Source organism: Neoarius graeffei, chromosome 7, assembly GCF_027579695.1.
Source record: "Neoarius graeffei isolate fNeoGra1 chromosome 7, fNeoGra1.pri, whole genome shotgun sequence".
Classification (NCBI taxonomy): domain Eukaryota; kingdom Metazoa; phylum Chordata; class Actinopteri; order Siluriformes; family Ariidae; genus Neoarius; species Neoarius graeffei.
Genome location: NC_083575.1, coordinates 58644659 through 58672658, shown reverse-complemented (window position 1 = coordinate 58672658; position 28000 = coordinate 58644659). Strand labels below are relative to the sequence as shown.

Genomic DNA, 28000 nt, shown 5'->3' with positions numbered 1-28000 from the left:
TGGATTTTCAAAATATAGCTTTATTTTTTTTGCAGGAACAGGGTAGTATGGTAAGTGGATTTGGTATGGTGTGGAAAAGGCCCTCTCCCTGAGGCGGCTCTAAACACTGCACCAACACTAGAGCCTGTCAGAAAAGACATAACACATGAACTATGTGGGTCTTTAGTTACAGAAAATCAATGGATACTCCAGCTTTCAAAAATTAAGGTACCTCACTTTTAGGTAGTACTATTACTAGACTCACTGCCTTTAAAATGTTTCTGTGGTGGCAAAGGGACAACCGCTTTAGTTATAAAATAAAATACTGAATAGGAAAATAAGATTTAAAAACTGTCTTGCTATTACAAAGTAGTGGGACTGTGCACATCAACGGTTTAATCTCAATATTATGTTAAAAACAGTTGTAGCCCTGTGACATTTAAAAAAAAAAAATACACTTAAAAATAATTACATTACTGAAATATGAGACCCTATATTAGTGATGCATAATGTTAAAAAAAAACAAAAACAAAACACACACATAGTGGTCACAAACATTATGAATACATACAGAATTCAACAGCCAATGAGGTCTGCAGTCATGATTCAGTGGTACCATGTCATTGTCGTCTCATTACTGATCCAAGAGCTCCTTTCCCTTTTTACAGCTCAGGAAGTTTAACAGCAATTATTTATTACACATGTATCCTCCTGGGATGAGAAGTAAATAAAATTGCTCCCAATATTAAGGGCTTAAAAAAAAAAAAAAAAAAAAAAAAACACATCATCTCCTCCCAACCATCTCCCAAGGAGTTCAAACAATTTATCATTGTATTAAGTGGCCAGTAGATTTTTAATCTAATTTGAATCTTCTAATTTGCTTTCAGTTCAGTTATAATGTAAATTTTTTTAAACAACCTATTAATTAGAAATTATTATAAATTCTAACATTAGCAAAAACCAAAAGTTGTTATTTAGGTACACCTGAGTAGTACTTCAAGTTTCATTAGATGATGTTGGAAATATTTATTACAAGAAAAACTAAAAAATGTTGCTCGGTCCAGTTTCATGTTACTCTGTAACATTAAGGTTGCAGTTATCTGAATGTGATCACCAGCACAAAGAACGGACTCGAAATTAAAAGCTTCTTGACTTAAAACAAGTTACTGTTTTGCTTGCATGAGACCATTATCTGTGACATTAACTGTAGTCTGAAATGTGAACTGTAATATACTGAACTGTGATGGGGGGGCGTCTGAAAGACAGTTTGCAGTTAGCAATAAAGGTGTTGGGAGGTTTTACTGTACTTAAATCGCAATGAATGATTCACCAAAACAAAATTCCCTGTATGTGAGAACGTACTTGGCAATAAACTTGATTCTGAATGTGAAAACCTGAGAGCTCAGCTGGAGTACTTACCTCCAGCAATATGGCTGGAGGAACATGAAATACATGAGAAGTGTCAATAGACCCATATATCAGAAATGGAAGCTAAACACACTTTAAAAAACAAAAGACAAAAAACTAACAGTCCCTGAACCTTCTGCACTGACTGATACCACAGACTTTTTGGACAGGAATTACCTACAGTAAATAACCTTGAAGAAAATGCCCAAAGTGAATGGGGTTATATGGCTTGTGCGTTAACTAGAAATAAGTAAATGAGTGACTGAAATGACGGACGAAAAAAAAAAAAAAGTAGTATGTAAATGTGATGAGCAGCCCATGGGCAGCTGCAGGCACAGACCCTAGCAGTCACCAGACTAGTGACTACACACTAGACTCAGTGTGTTTTAGAGTTCCCATTCATGTGGTTCTTCTTGCTGGTGGTGTGGTTTTTTTGGACCTTTTTAACCTCAGTGCTGTAGAGGCAGTCCAGGAAGCCGCACGATATCTCCGTCACCATTGATCGATCAGGGATGGACTGGGCCATGCCATAGATTGCTCCCTAAACACAGAGTTTAATTTGTTAGCAAATTTTTTTTTACCTTATACAATTAAATAAGGAATAAAAAACAATGGGGTGTGCTGCTAAAGGTAAATAACCCATGCACCACAAAGTGTCTTATTCCTCTTATACCACAGCAATGTTCTGACAGTAAAAATATTTTGTTTATAATAGAACAGACCACAATTTTTTAAAATCCTTTTATAGTTCTAGTTTAATGTTGTGGAACATCGGTGAAGTTTGTTCCTGTTATATGGCCAAATGTTTGTAGATACCTGGTCATCACACTGTTGTGTGTCTTCCCCGAACTATTGCTACAAAAGGTGGACAGATAATTGTATAGAATGTCTGTGTGCTAGAACATTAGTTTCCCTTCACTGGAACTATGGGGCCCAAACATGTTCCAGCATGACAGTACCCCTGTGCACAAAGCAAGTTCCACAAAGACATGGTTTGCCAAGTTTGGACTGGAAGAACATGAGTGGCCTGCACAGAGCCCTGACCTCAACCCCACTGAACACTTTTGAGATAAACTGGAATGCTGACTGTATCTCATGAATACTCTTGTAGCTGAAAAAGCAAATCCCCACAGCCACATTCCAAAATCTAGTGGAAAGCTGCTCCAGAAAAGGGGAGGTTACTACAACAGCAAAGGGGGGGACTAAATCTGGAATGGGATGTTCAGTAAGCATATATGGGTGTGATAGTCAGGTGTCCAAAAACTTTTGGCCATATAGTTTAAAAGCTATGAACAGATGTTCTCTCATCAACTTCTCTTCTCCCCCCAAAACAAAAATGTGTCTTGAAGTTTTGATGACAAAACATACAGTTCAAAGCCCTCCATCCTTTTTAAATCTGAAAATTGAAAAGGAACAGCCTTCCCTCTGATGCTTACAAAATACTAACACTGGAAACTCCAGTCTCCAAATAAAAATGTCAGAACTTCACTATATAAAAACAATTACACTTTATATAAAACTTTATAGAGAGAGATAGATACAGTGCCTTGCAAAAGTATTCATACCCCTTGAACTTTCACATTTTTCCACCTTACAACCACGAACTTAAAAGTTTCTTATTGAGATTTTATATGTGATAGACCAACACAGAGTAGCACATAATTGTGAAGTGAAACGAAAATGATAAATGGTCTTCAAAATTTCAAACAAATAAAAAAAATCTGAAAAATGTGGTGTGCATTAGTATTCAGCCCCCCTGCGTCAATACTTTGTAGAGCCACCTTTTGTTGCAATTACAGCTGCAAGTCTTTTGTGGTATGTCTCTACCAGCTTTGCACATCTAGACACTGAAATTTTTGCCCATTCTTCTTTGCAAAATAGCTCAACCTCAGCCAGATTGGATGGAGAGCGTCTGTGAACAGCAATTTTCAAGTCTTGCCACAGATGCTCAATGGGATTTAGGCCTGGACTTTGACTGGGCCATTCTAACACATGAATATTCTTTGATCTAAACCATTCCATTGTAGCTCTGGCTGTATGTTTAGGGTCATTGCCTTGCTGGAAGGTGAATCTCCTTCCCAGTCTCAAGTCTTTTGCAGCCTCCAACAGGTTTTCTTCCAGGATTGCCCTGTATTTAGCTCCATCCATCTTCCCATCAACTCTGACCAGCTTCCCTGTCCCTGCTGAAGAAAAGCATCCCCATAGCATGATGCTGCCACCACCATGTTTCACAGTGGGGATGGTGTGTGCAGGGTGATGAGCAGTGTTAGTTTTCCGTCACACACAGCGCTTTGCATTTAGGCCAAAAAGTTCAACTTTGGTCTCATCTGACCAAAGCACCTTCTTCCACATGTTTGCTGTGTCCCCTACATGGCTTCTGGCAAACGGGACTTCTTATGCCTGTCTTTCAACAATGGCTTTCTTCTTGCCACTCTTCCAAAAAGGCCAGATTTGTGGAGTGTACGACTTATAGTTGTCCTGTGCACAGATTCTCCCACCTGAGCTGTGGATTTCTGCAGCTCCTCCAGAGTGATCATGGGCCTCTTGGCTGCTTCTCTGACCAGTGCTCTCCTTGCTCGCTCTGTCAGTTTAGGTGGACGGCCATGTCTTGGTAGGTTTGCAGTTGTGCCACACTTTTTCCATTTTTGAATGATGGATTGAACAGTGCTTCTTGAGATGTTCAGAGCTTGGGATATTTTTTTATAACCTAACCCTGCTTTAAACTTCTCCAGAACTTTATCCCTGACCTGTCTGGTGAGTTCTTTGGTCTTCATGATGCTGTTTGTTCTTCAGTGTTCTCTAACAAACCACTGAGGCCTTCACAGAACAAGTGTATTTATGCTGAGAGTAAATTACACACAGTAGGACTCTAACTAATTAGATGACTTCTGAAGGCAATTGATTGCACTGGATTGTATTTAGAGGTATCAGAGTACAGGGGGCTGAATACTAATGCACACCACATTTTTCAGATTTTTATTTGTTTAAAATTTTGAAGACCATTTATCATTTTCATTTCACTTCATAATTATGTGCTACTCTGTGTTGGTCTATCACATAAAATCTCAATAAAAAAAAAAAAGTTCATGGTTGTAAGGTGGAAAAATGTGAAAAAGTTCAAGGGGTATGAATACTTTTTCAAGGCACTGTAGATCATCCACCACAAATATTTTGTAAGCTGTAACCTATAGAAAGAATGTATTTGAACAAAAATATTAATATAAACCTATGATTGTCCTTGCAGTTCAACTATTGTCAGAACTGTGCTGTTAGTGAAAATTAAAATCGACACTTGATCAGTCAGAAGCAAACATTCAACAGCTCTGTGGGATAAGACCCTGATACCTGATTAAACTAGTCAGATGGGTGAAAATAAATTTGCTGCACCGGTGCCCTGTAATTATTCAACATCTGGTATTTCTTTCATTCTTTAACCAGAGACACTTCATTGGGTTCTTTTCAAAGGTCAACGCTGTTCTCAGGATTGGCCTTTTATGAGCCATGAATAAAGATGGGAACTTTTGAGTAACATCACACAGTACTGCGTGTTCTTTAGGATACGTGGCTCTACTTACAGATTTTAGACATTTTATTCCAGAACCAGTTAAACTTTAAATGCTACCAGAAACACTGCATGTTTTAGTGTCTAAAATGAATGCCAGTTCTACGTAGTAAAACGCTTATAAACATATGATGTTTAATCTCACCATTCCAGTGGTCTTCTCCTTTGGATTTTTCATGATTATTGCTACTTCCTCCCTTACATCTTTGATGAATTGCTCTGCAACACCAGGCTGTGTGTGCAGCATAGTTACACAAATATGGATGCTGTGAACAGACAAACAGAGGTAAGATATACACAGAAAAGCAAGTTTGTTAGTTTCACAGATAACCTCTTGATTAATGTTGTCAAAGTGGCTTCACCTCGACGGGAACTGGAGAGTATTGAGATTCCAGCCCTTTGATGTGAGCGCATTGGATAAACGGAAGATATCAAATACATCGGAGCCCAAGGCCACCACTGAGATTTCTGGGTTTCCAAACACAAACAGTCCCTCCACTTTACGGATGCTACAAAAGAAAACCAGTACAAAGTCAGTTCATTCACCAATATATACTGATAATGCAATGATCACACATTGAAACAATAATGTGGGCTTATCCTGTCCGTCTTACCCTGCTGCAATAAGGCGGGTTGTTTGAACAACCTTCTTGGTGGCCTCCACATAGCCATTCTCTCCCATATACATCATAGTGGCCCAGCAGGCAGCGATGATACCACCAGGCCGAGAGCCAGCTATCGACGGAGATGCATAAATTCCTCCCTGCCAATCAGGGGCTACAAAGTACTGGTAGTGGCGATATTTCTTGTCTCTGTAGATCACCACTGAGGAGCCTTTGGGTGCATAGCCATACTATAAAGAAGAAATCAAACCTTAAAAGTTTAGGAACATGTTGGGCAAATTCTATCAAAAGCCAAAAAAATATGCTAAAAATCATGTTACATGTTAACTGGGACATTGTTATTCATTTCTCATTTTGGCTTTTGAATTATGTAAATGTAATCTTTCACTCATTTTTAATTTCTGACCTTGTGTGTGTCTGCTGAAATGCTTGTAACACTTTTAACTCGGAAGTCAAATGGCTCCAGCTTGAATCCAGCCTTTTCCATGAACACGATAAGGAACCCACCCAAGCAGGCATCCACATGGAAGGGAATGTTGTACTTTTCTGCCAACTTAAAAAAAAAAAAGGGTTAAAAATTAACTAAAATTTCATAAATGTGTGCAACATCTAACATGTATTAAATAACGTGGTGATAGTTGCAATGAGACAACCTATAGCATTATCTGAAAATCAGATGCATTTTTACCTTCCCCACTTCCACAATGGGGTCCACGATCCCATGAGGGAACTGAGGAGCAGAGCACACCAGCATGGCTGTGTTCTTAGAAATGGCTCTCTTCATGGCCTAGATCGAAATAAAGTAAAAACGATCTAATGATTATTGATTATAAAAGTTTGAAGTCTATCCGTTTGTAACGTTCACGTCAAACTGTACCTTCACATTGACTTTCATGGTCTTCTTATCCAAAGGTATATGAATCAGTTTCATTCCAAAGTAATGTGCTGCCTTATCAAATGCTGCATGGGCACTTACTGGTGCAATTCTGCAACAAGGACAATTAGCAGAACATAGATGTAGTTATGAGTAACCCCTTTTATTTTAACTTTGGAACAGTTCTGTAGGATTTTGTATATCAAGACATTTGATGAGGCACCATTTGTGTGGCCGCCTGGGAAAATCGGTCAGATTTAGCTACTGTATAAGTGAATGCTGGAAAACAGCCAAAAATGAAGAAAAATTAGGTTTTTATACCAACAGCATGCTTTGACACCTTATACTTTAAGAAACCATAAATAAAATTCACTACAATCCAGTGTCATAATGATTTAATTGATTTACTTTGCCTATGGTTTTGGCCTGCAAAGATCGCTTTAGGTCAGAAGGCAGTTTAATTAACGCAAGTCAGTCTGCCAGTAACCCTAAACTGCTTTTTTTTTTGCAATTACAATACTAGATTATTTTATATTTGCTAACTTGCTAGCTAAGTGTTATTTCCTGGCTTTCATTGTAGAGATGGCAGCAACAAAAAGTTCTTAATTCTCGAAGGCTTATTAAAATGGGAAAATGTAATCAATAGTTAAGGAAAAAAAAAAAGAAAAAAAAAACACCCTCACTTAAGTAGTCAGCAGTTATTTCAATACAGATGTAAGACTTGACAGTTATCGTTAAAGTAAAAAAGACAAAAATAAGGCTATGATACATCCATAAAATTTACCTCAAGCTTGCCTAAAAAAAAAAAGTTTTCATAACTTCATATAGCAGAAAATGTTAAAATATATCACCATGTGAAGAGTTTCCCCAAGCTGCCACACATTTACAGAATAAACAGCATGACTTCATTAAAAATGTGCTATGCAGGATCAAACAAAAACCTTTGGAAATATTTTTTGTGGTTATAAAACCTCATACATCTCTGGATATTTGATTCCTCTCTCATAAGCCAGGTCTCTGTATGCCTTACAGGCCATCAAAATGCTCTCAGTTCCACCAGACGTGACCTAGATATACACACAAGCCACACAAAGCAGATTGATTACATGTTTATATGTGTGCTGTGAAATGACATATGTTTGGGTTTCTGTTTAATTAAAATAGCCATATTTTAGATGAAGATGAGCCGCCCCCCCAAAAAAAACCCTACAGAAATATTTGTATCTGCATCTATAATTCTGAAAGTGACAGTACAAACAAAGTCTTGCAATTTAATACACTAGCTAATTTTTGTACTAGGTGCTGTTTTCCCTAGAAAAAGCATTTGACTGAATATTTCTGCCTCAAGATTAGCATTACTGTGGCAGTGGGGGCGTGATCAAGCATCAGTCTGTGACCGGAGGGCAGAGTCAGGGAAGGCAAGTGGCAGAATCACTACACCTGATGTCAATTAACCTGTGTTTGTGTGTCTTCCCAGCGACCACGCCCGATATAAGGAGAGAAAGAGAGCTCTCTCCCCAACCACACGGCTGATAATGTGTGCGCGCGTCTGAGTGTCTGGGAGAGTGAAAAACGCTGAAAAGTGTTCAAGTTTTTGGAAACTCAGTTCTGGCTTGCCGTACTTCTGTGCTCCACCCACCCGTGCAAAGTTCTACAATTACATATTCAGTGGTGCTGGAAAGTTTGTGAACCCTTTAGAATTTTCTACATTTCTGCATAAATATGGTCTAAAATGTCATCAGATTTTCACACAAGTCCTAAACGTAGATAAAGAGAAACCAGTTAAACAAATGAGACAAAAATATTTTACTTGGTCATTTATTTATTGAAGAAAATGATCCAATATTACATATCTGCGAGTGGCAAAAGTATGTGAACCTCTAGGATTAGCAGTTAATTTGAAGGTGAAATTAGAGTCAGGTGTTTTCAATCAATGGGATGGCAGTCAGGTGTGAGTGGGCACCCTGTTTTATTTAAAGAACAGGGATCTATCAAAGTCTGATCTTCACAACACGTTTGTGGAAGTGCATCATGGCACAAACAAAGGAGATTTCTGAGGACCTCAGAAAAAAAAAAAAAAAAAATGTCGATGCTCATCAGGCTGGAAAAGGTTACAAAACCATCTCTAAAGAATTTGGACTCCACCAATCCACAGTCAGACAGATTGTGTACAAATGGAGGAAATTCAAGACCATTGTTACCCTCTCCAGGAGTGGTTGACCAACAAAGATCACTCCAAGAGCAAGGCGTGTAATAGTCGGCGAGGTCACAAAGGACCCCAGGGTAACTTCTAAGCAACTGAAGGCCTCTCTCACATTGGCTAATGTTAATGTTCATGAGTCCACCATCAGGAGAACACTGAACAACAATCATGTGCATGGCAGGGTTGCAAGGAGAAAGCCACTGCTCTCCAAAAAGAACATTGCTGCTCGTCTGCAGTTTGCTAAAGATCACATGGACAAGCCAGAAGGCTATTGGAAAAATGTTTTGTGGATGGATGAGACCAAAATAGAACTTTTTGGTTTAAATGAGAAGCGTTATGTTTGGAGAAAGGAAAACACTACATTCCAGCATAAGAACCTTATCCCATCTGTGAAACACAATGGTGGTAGTATCATGGTTTGGGCCTGTTTTGCTGCACCTGGGGCAGGACGGCTTGCCATCATTGATGGAACAATGAATTCTGAATTATACCAGCGAATTCTAAAGGAAAATGTCAGGACATCTGTCCATGAACTGAATCTCAAGAGAAGGTGGGTCATGCAGCAAGACAACGACCCGAAGCACACAAGTCGTTCTACCAAAGAATGGTTAAAGAAGAATAAAGTTAATGTTTTGGAATGGCCAAGTCAAAGTCCTGACCTTAATCCAATCGAAATGTTGTGGAAGGACCTGAAGCGAGCAGTTCATGTGAGGAAACCCACCAACATCCCAGAGTTGAAGCTGTTCTGTATGGAGGAATGGGCTAAAATTCCTCCAAGCCGGTGTGCAGGACTGATCAACAGTTACCAGAAATGTTTAGTTGCAGATATTGCTGCACAAGGGGGTCACACCAGATACTGAAAGCAAAGGTTCACATACTTTTGCCACTCACAGATATGTAATATTGGATCATTTTCCTGAATAAATAAATAAGGATAACATTTTTGTCTCATTTGTTTAACTGGGTTCTCTTTATCCACTTTTGGGACTTAGGTCATATTTATGCAGAAATATAGAAAACTCTAAAGGGTTCACAAACTTTCAAGCACCACTGTATCTCCCAGTTTCAGCTCACCTCCTGCTTGTTTTTAATTAATGGGCAGTGTCAGGTTTTTTTCCTACTCTTTGGAAGAGTTTTTGGATCTAGTTCCTTCCATTGCCAAATTAGGATTTTCAACATAACCTTGGTCTCTGTTCATATCCCTCTGCAGTTCTGTGAAAGGTCAATATTTTCTGTTTTTAGGTCTTGGGAAAGCCATTTTCCTGATCCTATTGACTAGTAACTTCAGTACAAACTGCTGAGAGTTAGATTGTTTGTTTGAATCTTTAATGCTTTACGGAAGACTTTGACTCGGACACATTCAAATGAATTGTGTACAGCATGTCAATGAGGATACAAATTTTTGAGTTTAATAAAAATTGGATACATATTTAAAATCATATTGTAATAGGTTTATAATAGGGAAAAATAAGTAAAAACATTGTATTGTGCTTTTAGACTTATTATTTTTTTAATTTAGCCTTTATTTTTCCAGGAAGGTCCCATTGAGATACAATATCTCTTCTGCCAGGGAGTCCTGGCCAGAACTGTATAGGTTCTAAACAGAAACCTATAGAGATCTTGCAGTCACGTGACCGGAAAGTACACAGATGCCATCCTGTCGGGCAACAACACAGCTGAATACTGCTGCACTCGTGTACAGAATGGATCAATTTCAACCGACGGACCACATGGCTCATTTTTCTAATGAACAGATAACTAGATATATGTCTAAAATAAACGATCTACAGATTAGTGACCCTTATGGCTTACCGGACGGAGTTTTCACGACCGTGTCAGTGGATATGGAACTGCCAGCGGAATACCCAGACGTGTATAATTACCTCATTAACTTTCCCTCGCTGTTCAGTGGTGAAGCACTGCGTGCTTATAAATCTCTGGACAGTTATCTTTACAGAAATTCAGGATTTGTCAGCGACTCAGATGTGGCATCTTGTAAACAAGAATCCTCATTGGATGGGTAAGTCACTTAAGTATTGAGTATAGCACTGACCAGCCGATTATAGAATAGAATAAGGTAATTCCAGCTGTAATTCCAAATCGTCTGTGTTGTTTACCATGGATCTGGCGTTGGAGAGGTAGAGGCTTAGCAGTGGAGGTTTGAGTAGCTGTTTTCTGAGCTTAGTCAACAGGCCGGCTCTGCCTGCAGCCTCGCTTTTGCTTCCGCTCCCGGCGCCGCCTCCTTTGCTTTGCTTCCAATAACAATCCACGGAGACCCCACTGGTCTCGCTATCTCGTCCGGAATGTTTTTTTTTTTCTCTCGTCCGGAAAATGTTGTGCATGCGATGGAAATCTCTACAAACCGTCATTTTCTGCTGGAAACCCATGTCCAGCAAGTCCATACGGTTGTAGTGGATATTGAAGTCCGGTACAGATGAACAACACGCAAAAATACACACAAAAAACATAAACGTGCACAAGTAGGGAGAGCTTGTAGCCGCAGCCGTTGTAGTAGAATTGTATATAGTAGGGTTTTCCAGAAGAAAAGGTAGAAGTAGAAGCAGAAGTAGAACCAGAAGTAGAAGTAGAAGGCGGAAATATGGCGTTTGACCGACAAGATGGCGTCTGTCACAATCTGGATCGGCTGTGACGTCACATGCAAGTGCTCCATACAGTACATGTATAGATGAACTGTAACAAGTTGGTGTTTGAAGGTCATTTTCCACCCAGAAACCAAGAGGAGTACAAACTTTTCCACACAGCCGTAAGACTTTGGAATTGAACATTTGGCTACAAATCAAAAAATGGTTTATCAAGTTTTTCATTAAAATTCAGCTTACTGTGCCACATGACTCAGGTCCACCACTGAAGAGAGAACATGTCATCCGCACTACCTCTGCTTCCATCTTTCTCACTCCAGGAAAGATGTCCGGATGGAGGGGATTACTCCAAGCAAACTCACCATACACCTGGTAAATAATAAAGAGAATAAAGAGGCCCATCATCAACATACTCTAATGTTACCCATAAACCCCATGTTAACACTTAAACAAAATGGAATTTGATCAAATCATGCCTTGAATCATTTAATTTAGTAGCTTGTAACCACAAATTAATCAAAAACTTATTAAATAACCCAGCACCTTCACTAGAAGATCTGTGAGTTTTTCATCTCCCCAGTACACTGCCCCTGAAACCTTGCCTTTGGACCACTGCACTTCATCTGAAACAACAAAAAAATATTCTTAGGTCATCTGTGAGTATCCACCAAGTAATCCACAGAGTCACTGGGAACCAGTAAAGATTCTGTAAAGGGATGCAATTTTGTTTAAAATGAAACTGCTTTTTCATTTACTGAAAATAATTTTTAGCAACATAAAGTGCGCACACACACACACTTTACTCATCACACTGTATGAAATGATTGAGAGAAAATCTTAGCCAAATTCTTTAGACTGTGCAATAACATGTTCTCCAGGTCAAGGTTACATGATGAAGATCCTCTAATAATAGATCTGCATATGAAGATTCTGGGGCAGCATGCTGGTGTAGTGGTTAGCGCTGTCGCCTCACAGCAAGAAGGTCCGGGTTCGAGCCCCGTGGCCGGCGAGGGCCTTTCTGTGCGGAGTTTGCATGTTCTCCCCGTGTCCGTGTGGGTTTCCTCCGGGTGCTCCGGTTTCCCCCACAGTCCAAAGACATGCAGGTTAGGTTAACTGGTGACTAAATTGACCGTAGGTGTGAATGTGAGTGTGAATGGTTGTCTATGTGTCAGCCCTGTGATGACCTGGCGACTTGTCCAGGGTGTACCCCGCCTTTCACCCGTAGTCAGCTGGGATAGGCTCCAGCTTGCTTGCGACCCTGTAGAACAGGATAAAGCGGCTAGAGATAATGAGATGAGATGAAGATTCTGCTTACGGGGATCATACAAACAGAAACGTTCTTCAAAAGTGAGCATGTTTGCGTTTACATTTCGCTATTGCTGCTACTGTATTTGCAGCTGTGCCATTTGTTTTCGTGTCATCCTGTACTGCCCTCCTGTTGGTGGCTTTTAGATGAGCATTGTCACACTAAGATTTGAATTTAAAATAAATAAATAAATTCTGACACTGCCAAAACTTTGTCATGGGCTGCCTTTGGGCACAAAATTGGCCACTGGTGAACATGCCACATTATGCGTTCTAAGAGTGTGATCTAGACTCAAGACCAATTCATTTTCATGATGTTTGATTGTTGTCTGTGGCTGGTAACTGTAGAGTGTAAAACCAGTTTAAGGTACTAAGCATTTAAATACTGTGTTCTATCAATATTTTACATCGAGCCCCAACATGGAACAGGCAGAACTGACTCACTTAGTGTCTGGTACTGCCTGATGCTGTCTAGGACTTGTTTGTGTGCGAGGCCCTGTGCTGGCAGGCACTTTGTGTAGCTCATTCCTTCCTTTAACGTGCAGAGGCTCATTGACATGTCATCCAGAGCCTTGTTCAGCTGGTTCTGAATCTTCAAAGAGACAGAAAAATAAATAAATAAAAATAAATAAAATCAACAAATACACCACCCACATTGCTGATCCATTCAGAGTGGCTTGGAGATGAACAGGATTATTCGTTTTGTGCAAATAATGCACACTACATGGTCAAAAGTATGTGGACACCTGAACATTACACCCATACGCGGGACTTCTCAAAACTGTTGCCACAAAGTTCAAGCACACAATTGTCTGGAATGTCTCTGTATGCTGTCGCATTACAATTTCCCTTCACTGAAATTAAGAGGCCCAAACCTGTTCCGCCATGACAAGTTCCCCATGTACAAAGCGAGGTCCATAAAGACATGGTTTACCAAGTTTAGAGTCAAAGAATTTAAGTGGCCTGCACAGAGCTCTGACCTCAACTCCACTGAATATCTTTGGGATGAATTGGAACAGCAACTGGGTAATTCCACCCCAAGTCAGCAGATTTAGAAAAATGTTCACGACTGACCATCTCAGATTTGCTTCATACTTTCTGGAAATATTGTCAGTGTGCCCAGTAAATAGTGTACAAAATTTTAGGCTTGTACTTTCATTAGTTTCTGAGATATAGGGGCTTTAAAAAAGGGGCATGGCCCCAATTTCACTGTTAAAACGCGTGCTACAGAAAACGGACCTAACTTCCATAAGTCATTACTTTTAAACTATTCATGCAAGATACATGAACTTTTCAAGGATTGTTCTTCAATGCCAGACACCTTTAAATACTATAATAGAAAGTTCACAGTTCAATATTTGCCAAGTTATGGCTTGCTGAAAATCATTAAAATAAATAAATAAATAAAAATAAACATGCTTTGGAGCAACTTTGACGCCTCATATCTCCACATTAAAAGCACACCAGATCTTTCAAATTTTCTTATTTATTACTCATGTTATAGTACTCTTTAGGCAACTAGGTATGTGTTCAAAAGAAATCAAACTTTCTGATTTATTAGGCTTCCAAAAAAAGTTTGCGCCTATAATTCAAATGCATATTACAAATATATGACAAGGTCTACCATAAAAACAATTATACCACTGGAAGGAGCTTGTTTTGATTAGCAAATGCACAAAATATGAAGTTGGTACCCTAAACCAAACTATGAATATTAAGGTATCAAGTATGGCATGTTTTACGATAGACGGAAATGCTGTTTTAAGGCATATTACAATACAATTACAAACCTACAGTGTAGGAAAAATAACCTTAAAAATACTTTATTTGAAGAGCTTAAACAGTGTATTGATTTGCTTTTCCACATCAGATGGAAGTTTATACTGCCTGCCAGTTGATGTAAGTGGGGCATCAATGATTTTCATGACATGCACCAAAGGGACCCAACAGTTATCCTCTCTCCTGGGCCAGCTGTAAGTCTGAGAGGGACCATGAGGATGCATAAATGTTACTTGTACATCTTGTTCCTCCTCTGATAATGCACGAATGTTACCTATCCACCACTGTCTGTCATACAAACATACAACATATTTACCAGGAATTTTATCTGCCAGAGAGACTGCTGATTTAACAGGGGTTTTATGCATTACTTGTGGCCGATTCCCACTCATATCCACAATGAAGCGAGGACCACCTGACACCCTGCTGACCTGCAGCTGGTTGGACATGATTGGAACGAATGAGTGGTTATCTCCTGTTCCAGGAATAGTAGCTGACCTTGAAAATCTTGTCTCCAATGCTTTTCCACTCTCCATGACTTCCCCTGTACCAACCCAGATGAAATGGATGTTCTTGATATGTTTTTCTGCCCACAAAAACAGATCAGATGGGGTTAGTATGTGATCACTCGTGACTGCCTGTAAGCTAGCTCGAGCTGCTGACCGCTTTACAATGCCTCCAATACCATCACAGGGTGATTCACCATGAGAATTGGCAAAGAAATACCATTCTGCCAAAAGTCCAAAATCGTCTGCATGCTTTATTAGATTTGTGAATTTTTTTTTTTTTTTTTATAGTTTTTGTATTGGCCTGCTGATCCGTCACTGAAGTAAATGACCTTTTTCAGCTGAGGATGTAAATGGCATACATATGGTAAAACCTTTAAGAATGCACGCACGGCCACTGTATCATGCTTAAAGCAGTCACTTATTATGCAGATAGAGATGCATTTCGTTACTTTTGTACCATCTTCATTCTTTGCTCTAATGTACACTGCAAATGGATGAAGAGTGCATTGGCTGTTGTCCCAGTGGTATCCCTGGGCAGAATCCTGTACACAGAATTAATAGTTTTCGGCAAAATCCAAAAGCATAATACATTCATCCGCTGACAGATTTTTCTTCAAATTCTTCAAATATCCACTCTGGTGTTTGGCAATGAAATGATGTTTTGCTAGTTTGTCTGCTAGTAGATTATACGCCTTAAAACAGCATTTCCGTCTATTGCAAAACATGCCGTACTTGATACCTTAATATTTATAGTTTGGTTTAGGGTACCAACTTCATATTTTGTGCATTTGCTAATCAAAACAAGCTCTTTCCAGTGGTATAATTGTTTTTATGGTAGACCTTGTCATACATTTGTAATATGCATTTGAATTATAGGCGCAAAATGGTTTGGTTTTTTTTTTTAAAGCCTAATAAATCAAAGTTTGATTTCTTTTGAACACATACCTAGTTGCCTAAAGAGTACTATAACATGAGTAATAAATAAGAAAATTTGAAAGATCTGGTGTGTTTTAACGTGGAGATATGGGGCGTCAAAACTGCTCCAAAGCACTTTATGACATTCAGCAAACCATAACTTGGCAAATATTGAACTGTGAACTTTCTATTTTAGTATTTAAAGGCGTCTGGCATTGAAGAACAATCTTTGAAAATTTCATGTATCTTGCATGAATAGTTTAAAAGTAATGACTTATGGAAGTTAGGTCCATTTTCTGTAGCACACGTTTTAACAGTGAAATTGGGGCCATGCCCCTTTAAGCCCCTATATCTCAGAAACTAATGAAGGTACAAGCCTAAAATTTTGTACACTATTTACTGGGCACACTGACAATATTTCCAGAAAGTATGAAGCAAATCTGAGATGGTCAGTGGCGAGGCCTCTGATGATTTCACATGGATTGACCCAACTGTGCACCAGTCCTTTTCTCCCAACATCAGTGCCCAACCTCACTAATGCTCTGAGTGGGCAAAAACTCCAGCAACTACATTCCAAAATCTAGTGGAAAGTCTTCCCAAAAGAGGGTGGCTGCTATGGAGCACTTGCATGTGACGTCACAGCCAATCCAGATTGTGACAGACGCCATCGTGTCGGTCAAACGCCATATTCCGCCTTCTACTTCTGGTTCTACTTCTACCTTTTCTTCTGGAAAACCCTACTATATACACAATTCTACTACAATGGCTGTGGCTACAAGCTCTCCCTACCTGTGCACGTTTATGTTTTTTGTGTGTATTTTTGCGTGTTGTTCGTCTGTACCGGACTTCAATATCCACTACAACCGTATGGACTTACTGGACATTGGTTTCCAGCAGAATATGATGGTTTGTAGCGATTTCCATCGCATGCACAACATTCCGGACGAGAAAAAAAAAAAAATTCCGGGCGAGACCAGCGGGGTCTCCGTGGATTGTTATCGGAAGCAAAGCGAAGGAGGCGGTGCCGGGAGCAAAAGCGAGGCTGCAGGCAGAGCCGGCCTGTTGACTAAGCTCAGAAAACAGCCACTCAAATCTCCACTGCCAAGCCTCTACCTCACCAACGCCAGATCCATGTAAACAACACGGACGATTTGGAATTACCTTATTCTATAATCGGCTGGTCAGTGCTATACTCAATACTTAAGTGACTTACCCATCCAGTGAGGATTATTTTCTTGTTTACAAGATGCCACATCTGAGTCGCTGACAAATCCTGAATTTCTGTAAAGATAACTGTCCAGAGATTTATAAGCACGCAGTGCTTCACCACTGAACAGCGAGGGAAAGTTAATGAGGTAATATACACGTCCGGGTATTCCGCTGGCAGTTCAAAATCCAGTCGTGAAAACTCCGTCCGGTAAGCCATAAGGGTCACAAATCTGTAGATCGTTTATTTTAGACATATATCTAGTTATCTGTTCATTAGAAAAATGAGCCGTGTAGTCCGTCGGTTGAAATTGATCCATTCTGTACATGAGTGCAGCAGTATTCAGCGATGTTTTTGACCGACAAGATGGCGGTTGTGTACTTTCCGGTCACGTGACTGCAAGATCTCTATAGCAGCAAAAGAGGCACCAACTATGGAATGGGATGTTCAACATATTGATATCATTGTCAGGTATCTACATACTTTTGGCCATTAAGTGTACAAATGTGACTACTGCATGTAGAACCGATATCCCTAAACTTCTACAAACTTAAACAATTCTTTAAATGATACTACAGTTAAACTTGTGATGATGAAATTACAGTCTCTGTTTTCTACTAAGCTAAGGACAGGACAACAAAGTAGCTACATAATATTTCAAAGCAGCTGATGACCCAGATAACATTCTGATATCCCAGAGTCATCATATAAACTGCGTCAAAAAGTTTCACTCGTGATACATACTGACGGGGATGAGTCAGAATCTGTTAGAGGAACAACAAGGAAGACCTTGAAACCTGTTTTAGGGAAGCATTAAAAAGAACCACAAAGCACTTACTGATGCACCAACAAATGGGATTTTTCTGATGAGTCGAAAGCATTGCTTCTTAGTTCTAGACAGCAGACCTGCAGACAGACAGAAAAACAGCAGAGTATGTGACATATTTTAGGGACAGATTTGCTTGAACACCCTTTAAAAAAAAAACAAAAAAACAGAAGTGTTGAGTCTGAAGGTTTAATATAATGACTCTGAATATCGGCATACAGATATAGAGACATACTATTATAGATATTACAGTATATACAGCAACCATTTCAACAGCCCCTCAGTGCAACTACTACATTCATGAATTAGTTTTTTTCCATTAAAAAAAACGATTAAAAGAATTTGCTTAAGTAATGTCCTGCTATACAATGATGTTACATGACAAGCTTATCCGTCGATTACAACATAATGAAAATGCTGAACATGAAGCATAATGTGGTGATTATACAGCCCAGAGAAATTATGCAAATATCATCCAGATAAATGCTGACTGGAGTCCCTTTTTTTTTCTTCCCCTCCCCACCATCTGTTGAAAGTCTAGACTTAGTCAAGACTTGACACTAATCTATCAAATTAGTCTTATAAAATTTTCTTGGAACCCTTTATGGACAATTCCACTAGTAAACTGACCTGATAGATTTACTTACTCTCTTTCTGAAACAGGAAACCTTTAAGCCACACTGCTGCAAGGGTAGACACTAACGTTGACGCGATGATCTGCCATGGCTCCAAACCAGCACACCTCGAATTAATGTAGTGCTTAAACTCCTCACCGTACAGCAGGAGCATCTCCTTATACACCTCTAAAGCACTCTGGAAACAGAACGAGCAATACAGTGTGTCGAGAGCAACTCAGGTGCAGCAGCACAGTAGTACAATGATTCCTATTCTGATTCTGGCGAGTAGCATTGTCCCCCTCACAGCTCCACAATCACAGGTTCTGAGTTTGAGTTCCTCTCTGTGCAGAATTTCTGTTCTCCCTGTGACTGTATGGGTTTCCTCAGGGCTCTCCAGCCCCCTCTCACTGTCCAAAACATGTAGGCAGGTGGGCTGGTTATGCCAAACTGCCCCTAGGTGTGAATGGTGCCTTGTGATGGACTGGCATCTGGTGGTTGACAAAATACAGATAGGTCACGGACTATGGACATATAATAAAAAGGAACACAAAATACAGGCGTGGTTATGAATTTTAATACGGACGCTAGTAATTTACGGATTGGTCAGGGATGTTTCAGTCAGAGGCGAATGCTCCAAGACTTTACAGGAAGCTGGGCTTCCCTGTAATGTCACGTAAAAAAGTTTGTTAAACATGTATGTATTTACACTACTCAGCTCTCTTATTTCAAATCGATATTTTGTGCTAGAAAGTGCTCAGCTTTATGGCTAGTTCATTCAGCAGTTATTTCTGGATAGTCGTCATAATCCGATAGCATGATCCCCCCCCCATAGAAGCCTGTGGAAGCACGACCCATTGAAAACCCAGTGATGCTCAGCGTTTAATGCCACTACAGGATATGCTTTGATCTTAGTACAGCAAAGCTAGACATTTATTGGACAATATACTTTTAAAATGTAATTTCCAGATGCCTGGCTTCACTGGTGGTCTATGGCGAGTAGCTGACAGTAAGGTGGGACTGGACGCTGGGCTTCTGTACGATGATTAGAAAAACTAAAATCTCTTGAATGTCATGTGACTGACAGCGTTGGCAAGAGAAGTTGTGAGACTAGCTGCTGCTCATTCTCTTCCTATCAATATACAGTTCCTATTTCCATTTGTATATACTGTAAATAAATTTGTAAATTTAGAGTTTGTTACTGGCTTTCGTTTCGGTTCAGTAAAGGCTGTTTATTTTAAGCCAGGCAATGGAGGGGAAATCTAGCCAGCTAGCTAGCTGTTAGGGGTGCGAAATGGCAAACGCTGCTAATGTTGTCAACCTGATTTTGGAGAAGACATTTGATGCTCTTCCTGATGAGGAGAGGCTCAAAATTAAACAGGGCAGATCAATGCCCAAGATCGATTTGATTCAAAAGTCAGGGAGACACAGTCGCTCATTTCAGCTGTTTTGGTATGACAAAGTAAACTGGTTAACCGGGAGTGCAGGGGTCGAAATTAAGCATGTACCGATGGACATGGGCAAGTCATTCTCATACTCGGGCAACAATAAAATTATCACTAGTTGTCCGTTGGACAACTGTGTTTGAATGTCTATTTTACCAAGAAAAATTAAGTTGTTGTGATTCCTAACAGAAACAGAACGAAAACTTTATTTTTCCCGTCTTCTCTTTCGTTTGTCCTTGACTTTGGTTCGTTGTGGTAGTTGACGCTTCCATTCGCGAGATGGCGCTACATGATGATATGATTATTCACACGAGGCGCCACTGTCACGTAGGCTAGAATGAACAAAGCGTCTTTTTGGACTGATTTTTAATTCTGATTTGATCAGTTACACTTGACCATGATGACATGATGTTTTCTGACTGTTTAACATGTTTAATAGAAGATACTAGTAGTTATACCGAGTTGTTTTACTGTTCATCATGATGAAATAAACACCAAACACATGAGTGTTATAACTTTATTTCTATCAATCAGTAATCAATGGCAAAACAAGTTGAAATATTTTATTGCATACTCTATAATATACATCCAGATTGCTTTTTATGCAAATTACTTACCCAGTCAACCTGCAAAAAAGTAGGGCAACTGATACATGCATGCGGGCAAGTAAATTTTGGGGGTTGGTTGCCCTGAGGGCAAGTACATTCAAAAGTTAATTTCAACCCCTGGAGTGCTTTGATCAAGAGAATGTACTGTTGGCCTTGTCTCTTAATGAGATCATCCCAGGGATGTATTATTTGGTCAAAAATGGGTTTTGGAGATTTGGCCAACTTTGACAAGACATACAAAAGGCATGAGAAAAACAAGGAACACTTAAGTTCATGTGCATGCTTAAGTTCACTTGGCACAGTCAGAGTAGAACACGGCAGAATTCACATATAAATAACAACAAATTGACAAATAATTGAAAATTTTTATTATAGAGACCTAAAACTGAGCTTCTCCTATTTCAAAGGCCACCAGTCACCACTGGTTTTAGTAGATTACGGATTTCAAACGTGACATATCACTGATGGTTAATTTTACGGACGTTGCTACGAGTCTACGGAACAAATGACACCGACATCACAGAGATTGTCTCCAAGGTGACGTTATCTGCCAATGGTAGCTACATGACGGAGGTAGAAGCACCAGATAAAATTGAGACAATACTACCTAATTGGCAGACGAGCCCTTTGATAAGAGATGTGGAACATCTAATAATATATAGAGAACAACTCCAAAATGCCATTTTTGCTAAAAGGGGTGAAGTTTACATCTTTCACCCAAAGGCTGATGTAGAAAAGTAGTTTGAAAAGAAGTTTTCGTCCTGTTGTCACCAAACTTTAAGAACATTGCAGTATTACATTACGTCAGTGACTAATCTATAGCTAAATCGAAGGCACACGGAAATTGCATAAAGCAAACAAAAAGTATCCGCAAAACCAAAGCCTTCTGTCATTAAAAAGATGGACGAGACGATAAAAAGCAACACGGATCGAAGTATTAATAAATTATACAAAGAGTCCGTATGGAGCACTTGCATGTGACATCACAGCCGATCCAGATTGTGACAGACGCCATCTTGTCGGTCAAACGCCATATTCCGCCTTCTACTTCTACTTCTGCTTCTACCTTTTCTTCTGGAAAACCCTACTATATACAATTCTACTACAACGGCTGCGGCTACAAGCTCTCCCTACCTGTGCACGTTTTTTATGTTTTTTGTGTGTATTTTTGCGTGTTGTTCGTCTGTACCGGACTTCAATATCCACTACAACCGTATGGACTTACTGGACATGGGTTTCCAGCAGAAAATGACGGTTTGTAGCGATTTCCATCGCATGCACAACATTCCGGACGAGAAAAAACATTCCGGACGAGATAGCGAGACCAGCGGGGTCTCCGTGGATTGTTATCGGAAGCAAAGCGAAGGAGGTGGCGCCGGGAGCGGAAGCAAAAGCGAGGCTGCAGAGCCGGCCTGTTGACTAAGCTCAGAAAACAGCCACTCAAACCTCCACTGCTAAGCCTCTACCTCACCAACGCCAGATCCATGTAAACAAGACGGACGATTTGGAATTACAGCTGGAATTACCTTATTCTATAATCGGCTGGTCAGTGCATTTAGTATCAGTACTAGTAATACTTAAGTGACTTACCCATCCAATGAGGATTCTTGTTTACAAGATGCCACATCTGAGTCGCTGACAAATCCTGAATTTCTGTAAAGATAACTGTCCAGAGATTTATAAGCATGCAGTGCTTCACCACTGAACAGCGAGGGAAAGTTAATGAGGTAATTATACACGTCTGGGTATTCCGCTGGCAGTTCAAAATCCGGTCGTGAAAACTCCGTCCGGTAAGCCATAAGGGTCACTAATCTGTAGATAATTTATTTTAGACATGTATCTAGTTATCTGTTCATTAGAAAAATGAGCCGTGTAGTCCGTCGGTTGAAATTGATCTATTCTGTACACGAGTGCAGCAGTATTCAGCGGTGTTTTTGACCGACAAGATGGCGGTTGTGTACTTTCCGGTCACGTGACTGCAAGATCTCTATAGCCGCAGAAAAGGCGACGGAAATCATGGACATGCCACGGAATGTCTGTCAAATCCATTCCCTCAAAGAGAGAGAAAAAAAAAAAAAAGGCAGAGTAAAGATGCCCTTATAAATTTGCAAGCGAATGCATATGAAGACAAAAGATTTGTTCATTTCATTGCAACTCTTCCTGATCTTAGTGTTATTTTAGGCATGGGAGACATGTTGAACGAACTAAACCAAAGTCTTCAATTTCAACTTCTTAAAACAAATTAAGAAATCTAAAACAATTAAATGTTTGGACTGCCAAAGTTCATAATTAAAATATTACCTGCATTTATGTGTTTACTTTATTAATTTACTATTGATATTTCATGGAAAATATCACATCCATACTTTATATTGTATTTTTATATATTATACACACACACACACACAATTTTCTGTCAACCCGTATTCCGTGACTCGTCCGGATTTTGTAAATGGTGCTGGCATCCCAGCCAGGGTGTAACCCTGCCTCAAGCTCCAGATCTGGTTCCACCATGAACCTAACCAGGATAAAGCTGTTACTCAAGATTAATGAATAAATGAGTGAATGCTCTGAAACATTTCGTCTGCTTTCACTCCTTGTTAACATACGCCTCGTTTTAAACTAGGAACGCAAATTTTAAAAGCAGAGTAGTGGGCAGCACCTGAGAAGTCAAGAAACTGGCTCTGTTGCTATAATGATACATTTTTAACATCAGTCACCTTAGTGGATTACATTATATCATCTTAAAGACTACATATGTAAAATAGTAACAAGATAATCTCCACCTCCACAAGTTCTAACAATAGTAGACAGTCCGGTGGAATCCTGACATCGTCCTATTCGACACTTTTTTGCTGTTTCTTATCAATTATCAAGGACCTCTGACCGACTGAACAGACAGTGCAATATCCAACTGAAACAGAAATTATACAGCATACACACGCAAACCTACACACAGAAAATATGCAAGAGCATTTATGAAAATCCAGTGGGTATTTTTCTCATAACATTTTTGCTTTTGTTTTTTAAAGGACAAGAATTTACCGATATATAATGAAAGATATACATATTTATATTTACTTTAAAATGACACACGTAGACCTGAAGACTTTTATAAAGGCTGCACTTTGTCATATCCATGCCTATCTCCTTTACACACCTTATGCTAGATAATGCTGGTAAATTAGGCTGAAAGTTCACTAGAAAATATCTAAGATAGCCCCACTTTGATAATAGCTGAATCAAAAAAAAATGTCAGCACATAGTGTTATCCTGAATAACCATGGCTGACTTGCCCTTAATGAGATATCTGATCAAATTAGAAGAAGTTTAGAAATAACGGGTGTGGAATTACAAGATCACATAAAATGTATTATCAGAACGACTCGTTCAGCAGTCTATTGGGATTAAAAGCTACTCCTAGTTTGGAGATACTTGGCGTTGTGAATAAACAAGCAATAATGGTCGGGTATCGCCAAGAGACCAGGTTTTACAACTCAAATGTGCCATATTGATCATCTTTCTAGTGGAAAAAAAAATGCGTACTGATGAAGTGGCTCCATCCAGGAGTACAACACCACTTTGCACTTTCACACACTCAACAAAAATGGAACTCTTTCTCAAATCACACGTTACTTTTAGGACTGTATGAGAGAAATTTTGTCCTGAAGTTGTTGTATTCCCTACCCAAGACCACACCCAGTGAACAGAAGTATAAACTCTGACAAGCTTGACACGGTGAGCCAAGATGAGAAAGCGGTTAAACAGGTCACAGAAAACAACAAAAACTCTTGGCTAGGATGAATTAGCACAGTGACTTCAAAAAAGTCTCCAAAAACAGACGTTATGTATGAACATGAGGTTACCACAATTCCCTAAATACCTATTTACAGGTGTAGGTTTAATATTCTTTCCTCATAAAACCAGCATTTAGTCTTCAAGGCAGAACTGCCAACACAAGAGATGAAACCAGCCAGGTATCTTCTCTTGTGAAATTTAACATGCTGCCACAGAACTAGTTTTCGGGTTGGTTGTGGCATACTTTCCTCAAACGGGCTTTTAAATTATCCAAATAAATGTGCCCATAAAGACACAATTATCTCTCCCCGCCCAAAAAAAGTGGATTTGTCATGCCTCCTTTGGTTCACAAAACAGATCAGCTCAGAAACTGTACTGTCACTGGTAATAAACAGGCTATTACGTTATCTTTAGGAGGGCAAAAGGTAAAGGAAAAACAGCATTGTTCAACACACTGTATTGTACATATAATTTAGCTCACATGACAGGCAACACTGTTAGCAAGGCAAGGCAACCCGTGCTTTTTTTTTCTTCCCCCAATCAGTATATTGGTAACTCAGTTTATACACACACACGTATACAATGAGATGCCATTTTAATACATATATAGATTTTTTTTTTTTTTATGGTGAATAAGTACATTTCCCCTTGCATATTCAAGATAGCACTGCTGATTTTGGACAACTAAACAAGTTGGGAAATTTTTTACAAGATCAAAATTTTCTCCCATTATGTTGCAGACAGGGGCGGCACGGTGGTGTAGTGGTTAGCGCTGTCGCCTCACAGCAAGAACGTCCTGGGTTCGAGCCCCGGGGCCGGCGAGGGCCTTTCTGTGTGGAGTTTGCATGTTCTCCCCGTGTCCGCGTGGGTTTCCTCCGGGTGCTCCGGTTTCCCCCACAGTCCAAAGACATGCAGGTTAGGTTAACTGGTGACTCTAAATTGACCGTAGGTGTGAATGTGAGTGTGAATGGTTGTCTGTGTCTATGTGTCAGTCCTGTGATGACCTGGCGACTTGTCCAGGGTGTACCCCGCCTTTCGCCCGTAGTCAGCTGGGATAGGCTCCAGCTTGCCTGCGACCCTGTAGAAGGATAAAGCGGCTAGAGATAATGAGATGAGATGTTGCAGACACAAATACCATTGCTTATTTTCACCCTTGCAAAACTCCCCAAGCAAGGAAATCTTTGCTGAGTTTGAAAGGAGATCATATTTCTAGAAAGACAATGAACAAACTTAATTTAACACCATGCTTTGTGCCTTTTGCATGTTTAAAGAAGATAAAATGTCAGGCTTTATGTACACAAACACACTTTCTAATTTTCCTTTGCTCAAAACAAGAACTTCACAGATGCCCTTTGTGTTTGATTTACATGTTAGAGTAGAGTATCGCTTTATTTCTGTATAACAGACATGAATCTGTGTCTAACAAAAGAGGCCAAAACCACTGCATTACATAAAATCACGAGGGCCTGACTTAGCCTGTGAAATTGTGAAACCGTGCAGTATAAGTAGATGTGCCCACTGACTTCATTGTATACTGGTAATAATAGCACTTCCTGTATGTTTGTAGCATACACCGAGTTTCCTGATGGAGAAGCACACAATGAAGTGTTTCAGTGGGAAATTTCCCTCACCACACCTGCAGAAATGACTAAAAGTGAATAATTAAAAAAAAAAATTGACAAAGCATAAATAAAAACAGTGTGATGCTGACATAACAGTCCTAGCAGCCTGAAACTAATCAGTTTGTCTCAAAGCTCAATATTTTTGCACACACTAAACCAAGCTAGGACAGATTCTGCTACATCACCTCGGTTGTATAGAGGATGGCCTCTACAATAGAATAAATAGAAAGAAAGCACAACTTTATTCAATCACACACTTGTGAAATTCCTCTCTGCATTTAACCCATCTGAAGCAGTGAACATACACGTGAGCAATGAGCACACACACATACATACCCAGAGCAGTGGGCAGCCATGCTAACAGCACCCAGGGAGCAGTTGGGAGTTAGGCGCCTCGCTCAAGGGGACCTCAGCCCAAGGTCATCCCATATTACCTAACCACATGTCTTTGGACTGTAGGGGAAACCGGAGCACCCGGAGGAAACTCCACACAGAAAGGCCCCCACCAGCCTCGAACCCAGAACCTTCTTGCTGTGAGGCGACCGTGCTAACTACTTACACCACTGTGCTGCCCATGATGGTGTAATAATACTAAAACGGTACTACGGTGGTTAAGTAATACTAAACTGTACCTTTACTTGTTATTGAGGTTGTACTCTCAAGGGGACATATTATTATTATTATTATTATTATTATTATTAATTTAACCTCGTGTGTATCTTTTACCTGGAAACATGGATATACAGTAGTATAGTATTATTTAAAATACATCTCATCTCATTATCTCTAGCCACTTTATCCTGTTCTATAGGGTCACAGGCAAGCTGGAGCCTATCCCAGCTGACTACGGGCGAAAGGCGGGGTACACCCTGGACAAGTCGCCAGGTCATCGCAGGGCTGACACACAGACAACCATTCACACTCACATTCATACCTACGGTCAATTTAGAGCCACCAGTTAACCTAACCTGCATGTCTTTGGACTGTGGGGGAAACCGGAGCACCCGGAGGAAACCCATGCGGACACGGGGAGAACATGCAAACTCCACACAGAAAGGCCCTCACCGGCCTGCCACGGGGCTCGAACCCGGACCTTCTTGCTGTGAGGCGACAGCGCTAACCACTACACCACCGTGCCGGCCTATTTAAAATACATAAAGAACCATAATTTTTTTTACAGTAAAGATTTAAAGATACACTACATGCACCTTTAAAAGGTAACTTATACACAGTATAGGTACATCCACATCAACAAGGAACTGGACTGCTTAGCTCCTTTTTTCTCAGAAGGCACTTTTAACTTCACATACAGAGAGAAATGCACTGCCTGGTTGACAGCTCAGAAGACATGGCTCATTACTGAGCTTCAGCCATAACAAAAACAAACATGTATTTATTCTTCAAAGTAAAAAAAAAAAGACTTGAATCACTTTCATATGAAGCCCCTAAAGGCGATTATTTATTTATTATCTTGTGCATACAATTTATGTAAATGACGCAGAAGATAATCATCTACTATGTCTAGTTCCTATCTAGAGTGTTTATACTGTTTATATTGTTTGGTTTTTTTTTTCAATTATTCTATTTTTATTTATTGCATTGCCTGTTTGCACCGTGGGTCAGAGAGGACTGATATTTCATCTGTGCTGTATGTCGGGCACGTACAGCATATTTGACAATAAAGTTGACTTGACTTGATCTCGTGCATACAAGATAAAAACCAATCACCTTTCGGGATTTTAATGGCTCTGTACTTTGCTGTATCAGGAACTGACTTCACAGCTTGAAAGCTTAGTAAACAAACCGCTCTGTAAGAACATAAACACCGAGTATATCTCATCCCTTTGGCTATAAAAGCCGACAAGTCAAACCAACCTAAAGCCCAGGTTAGTGATGAGATGAGTTCCAGCCCCTGCTCAGGTTTGTTTAGATGTGATGTGATGTGGTACTCTGGGTGTTTTGAAACTAATAAACTCAAACTGTACTAATAAAAGACACTTACCGTGTAGTCCATATTGCTCCTCAAGGGCTGGTGGAGAGAAAACAAACGCCTCTACTGCCTAAAGAAGTCTTCGCTAAAAGGCAACTGGTGAGCTCTTTTGTGTGCGTGGTGTGACGGGAGAC

General features: G+C 39.8%; 1 protein-coding gene across 1 annotated transcript; it reads right to left on the bottom strand.

Annotated features, from left to right (window-relative positions):
- On the bottom strand, window positions 1-28000 carry sgpl1 (sphingosine-1-phosphate lyase 1). Its single transcript, XM_060926077.1, has 14 exons — window positions 27879-28000; window positions 18437-18602; window positions 17802-17869; window positions 12998-13145; window positions 11792-11871; window positions 11489-11617; window positions 7424-7512; window positions 6449-6557; window positions 6260-6358; window positions 5978-6124; window positions 5563-5801; window positions 5311-5457; window positions 5094-5214; window positions 1-1927 (listed from the first exon to the last, which is right to left on the bottom strand). The coding sequence occupies exons 1-14, from the start codon at window positions 27888-27890 to the stop codon at window positions 1763-1765; spliced, it is 1719 nt and encodes a 572-aa protein (XP_060782060.1). The 5' UTR covers window positions 27891-28000; the 3' UTR covers window positions 1-1762.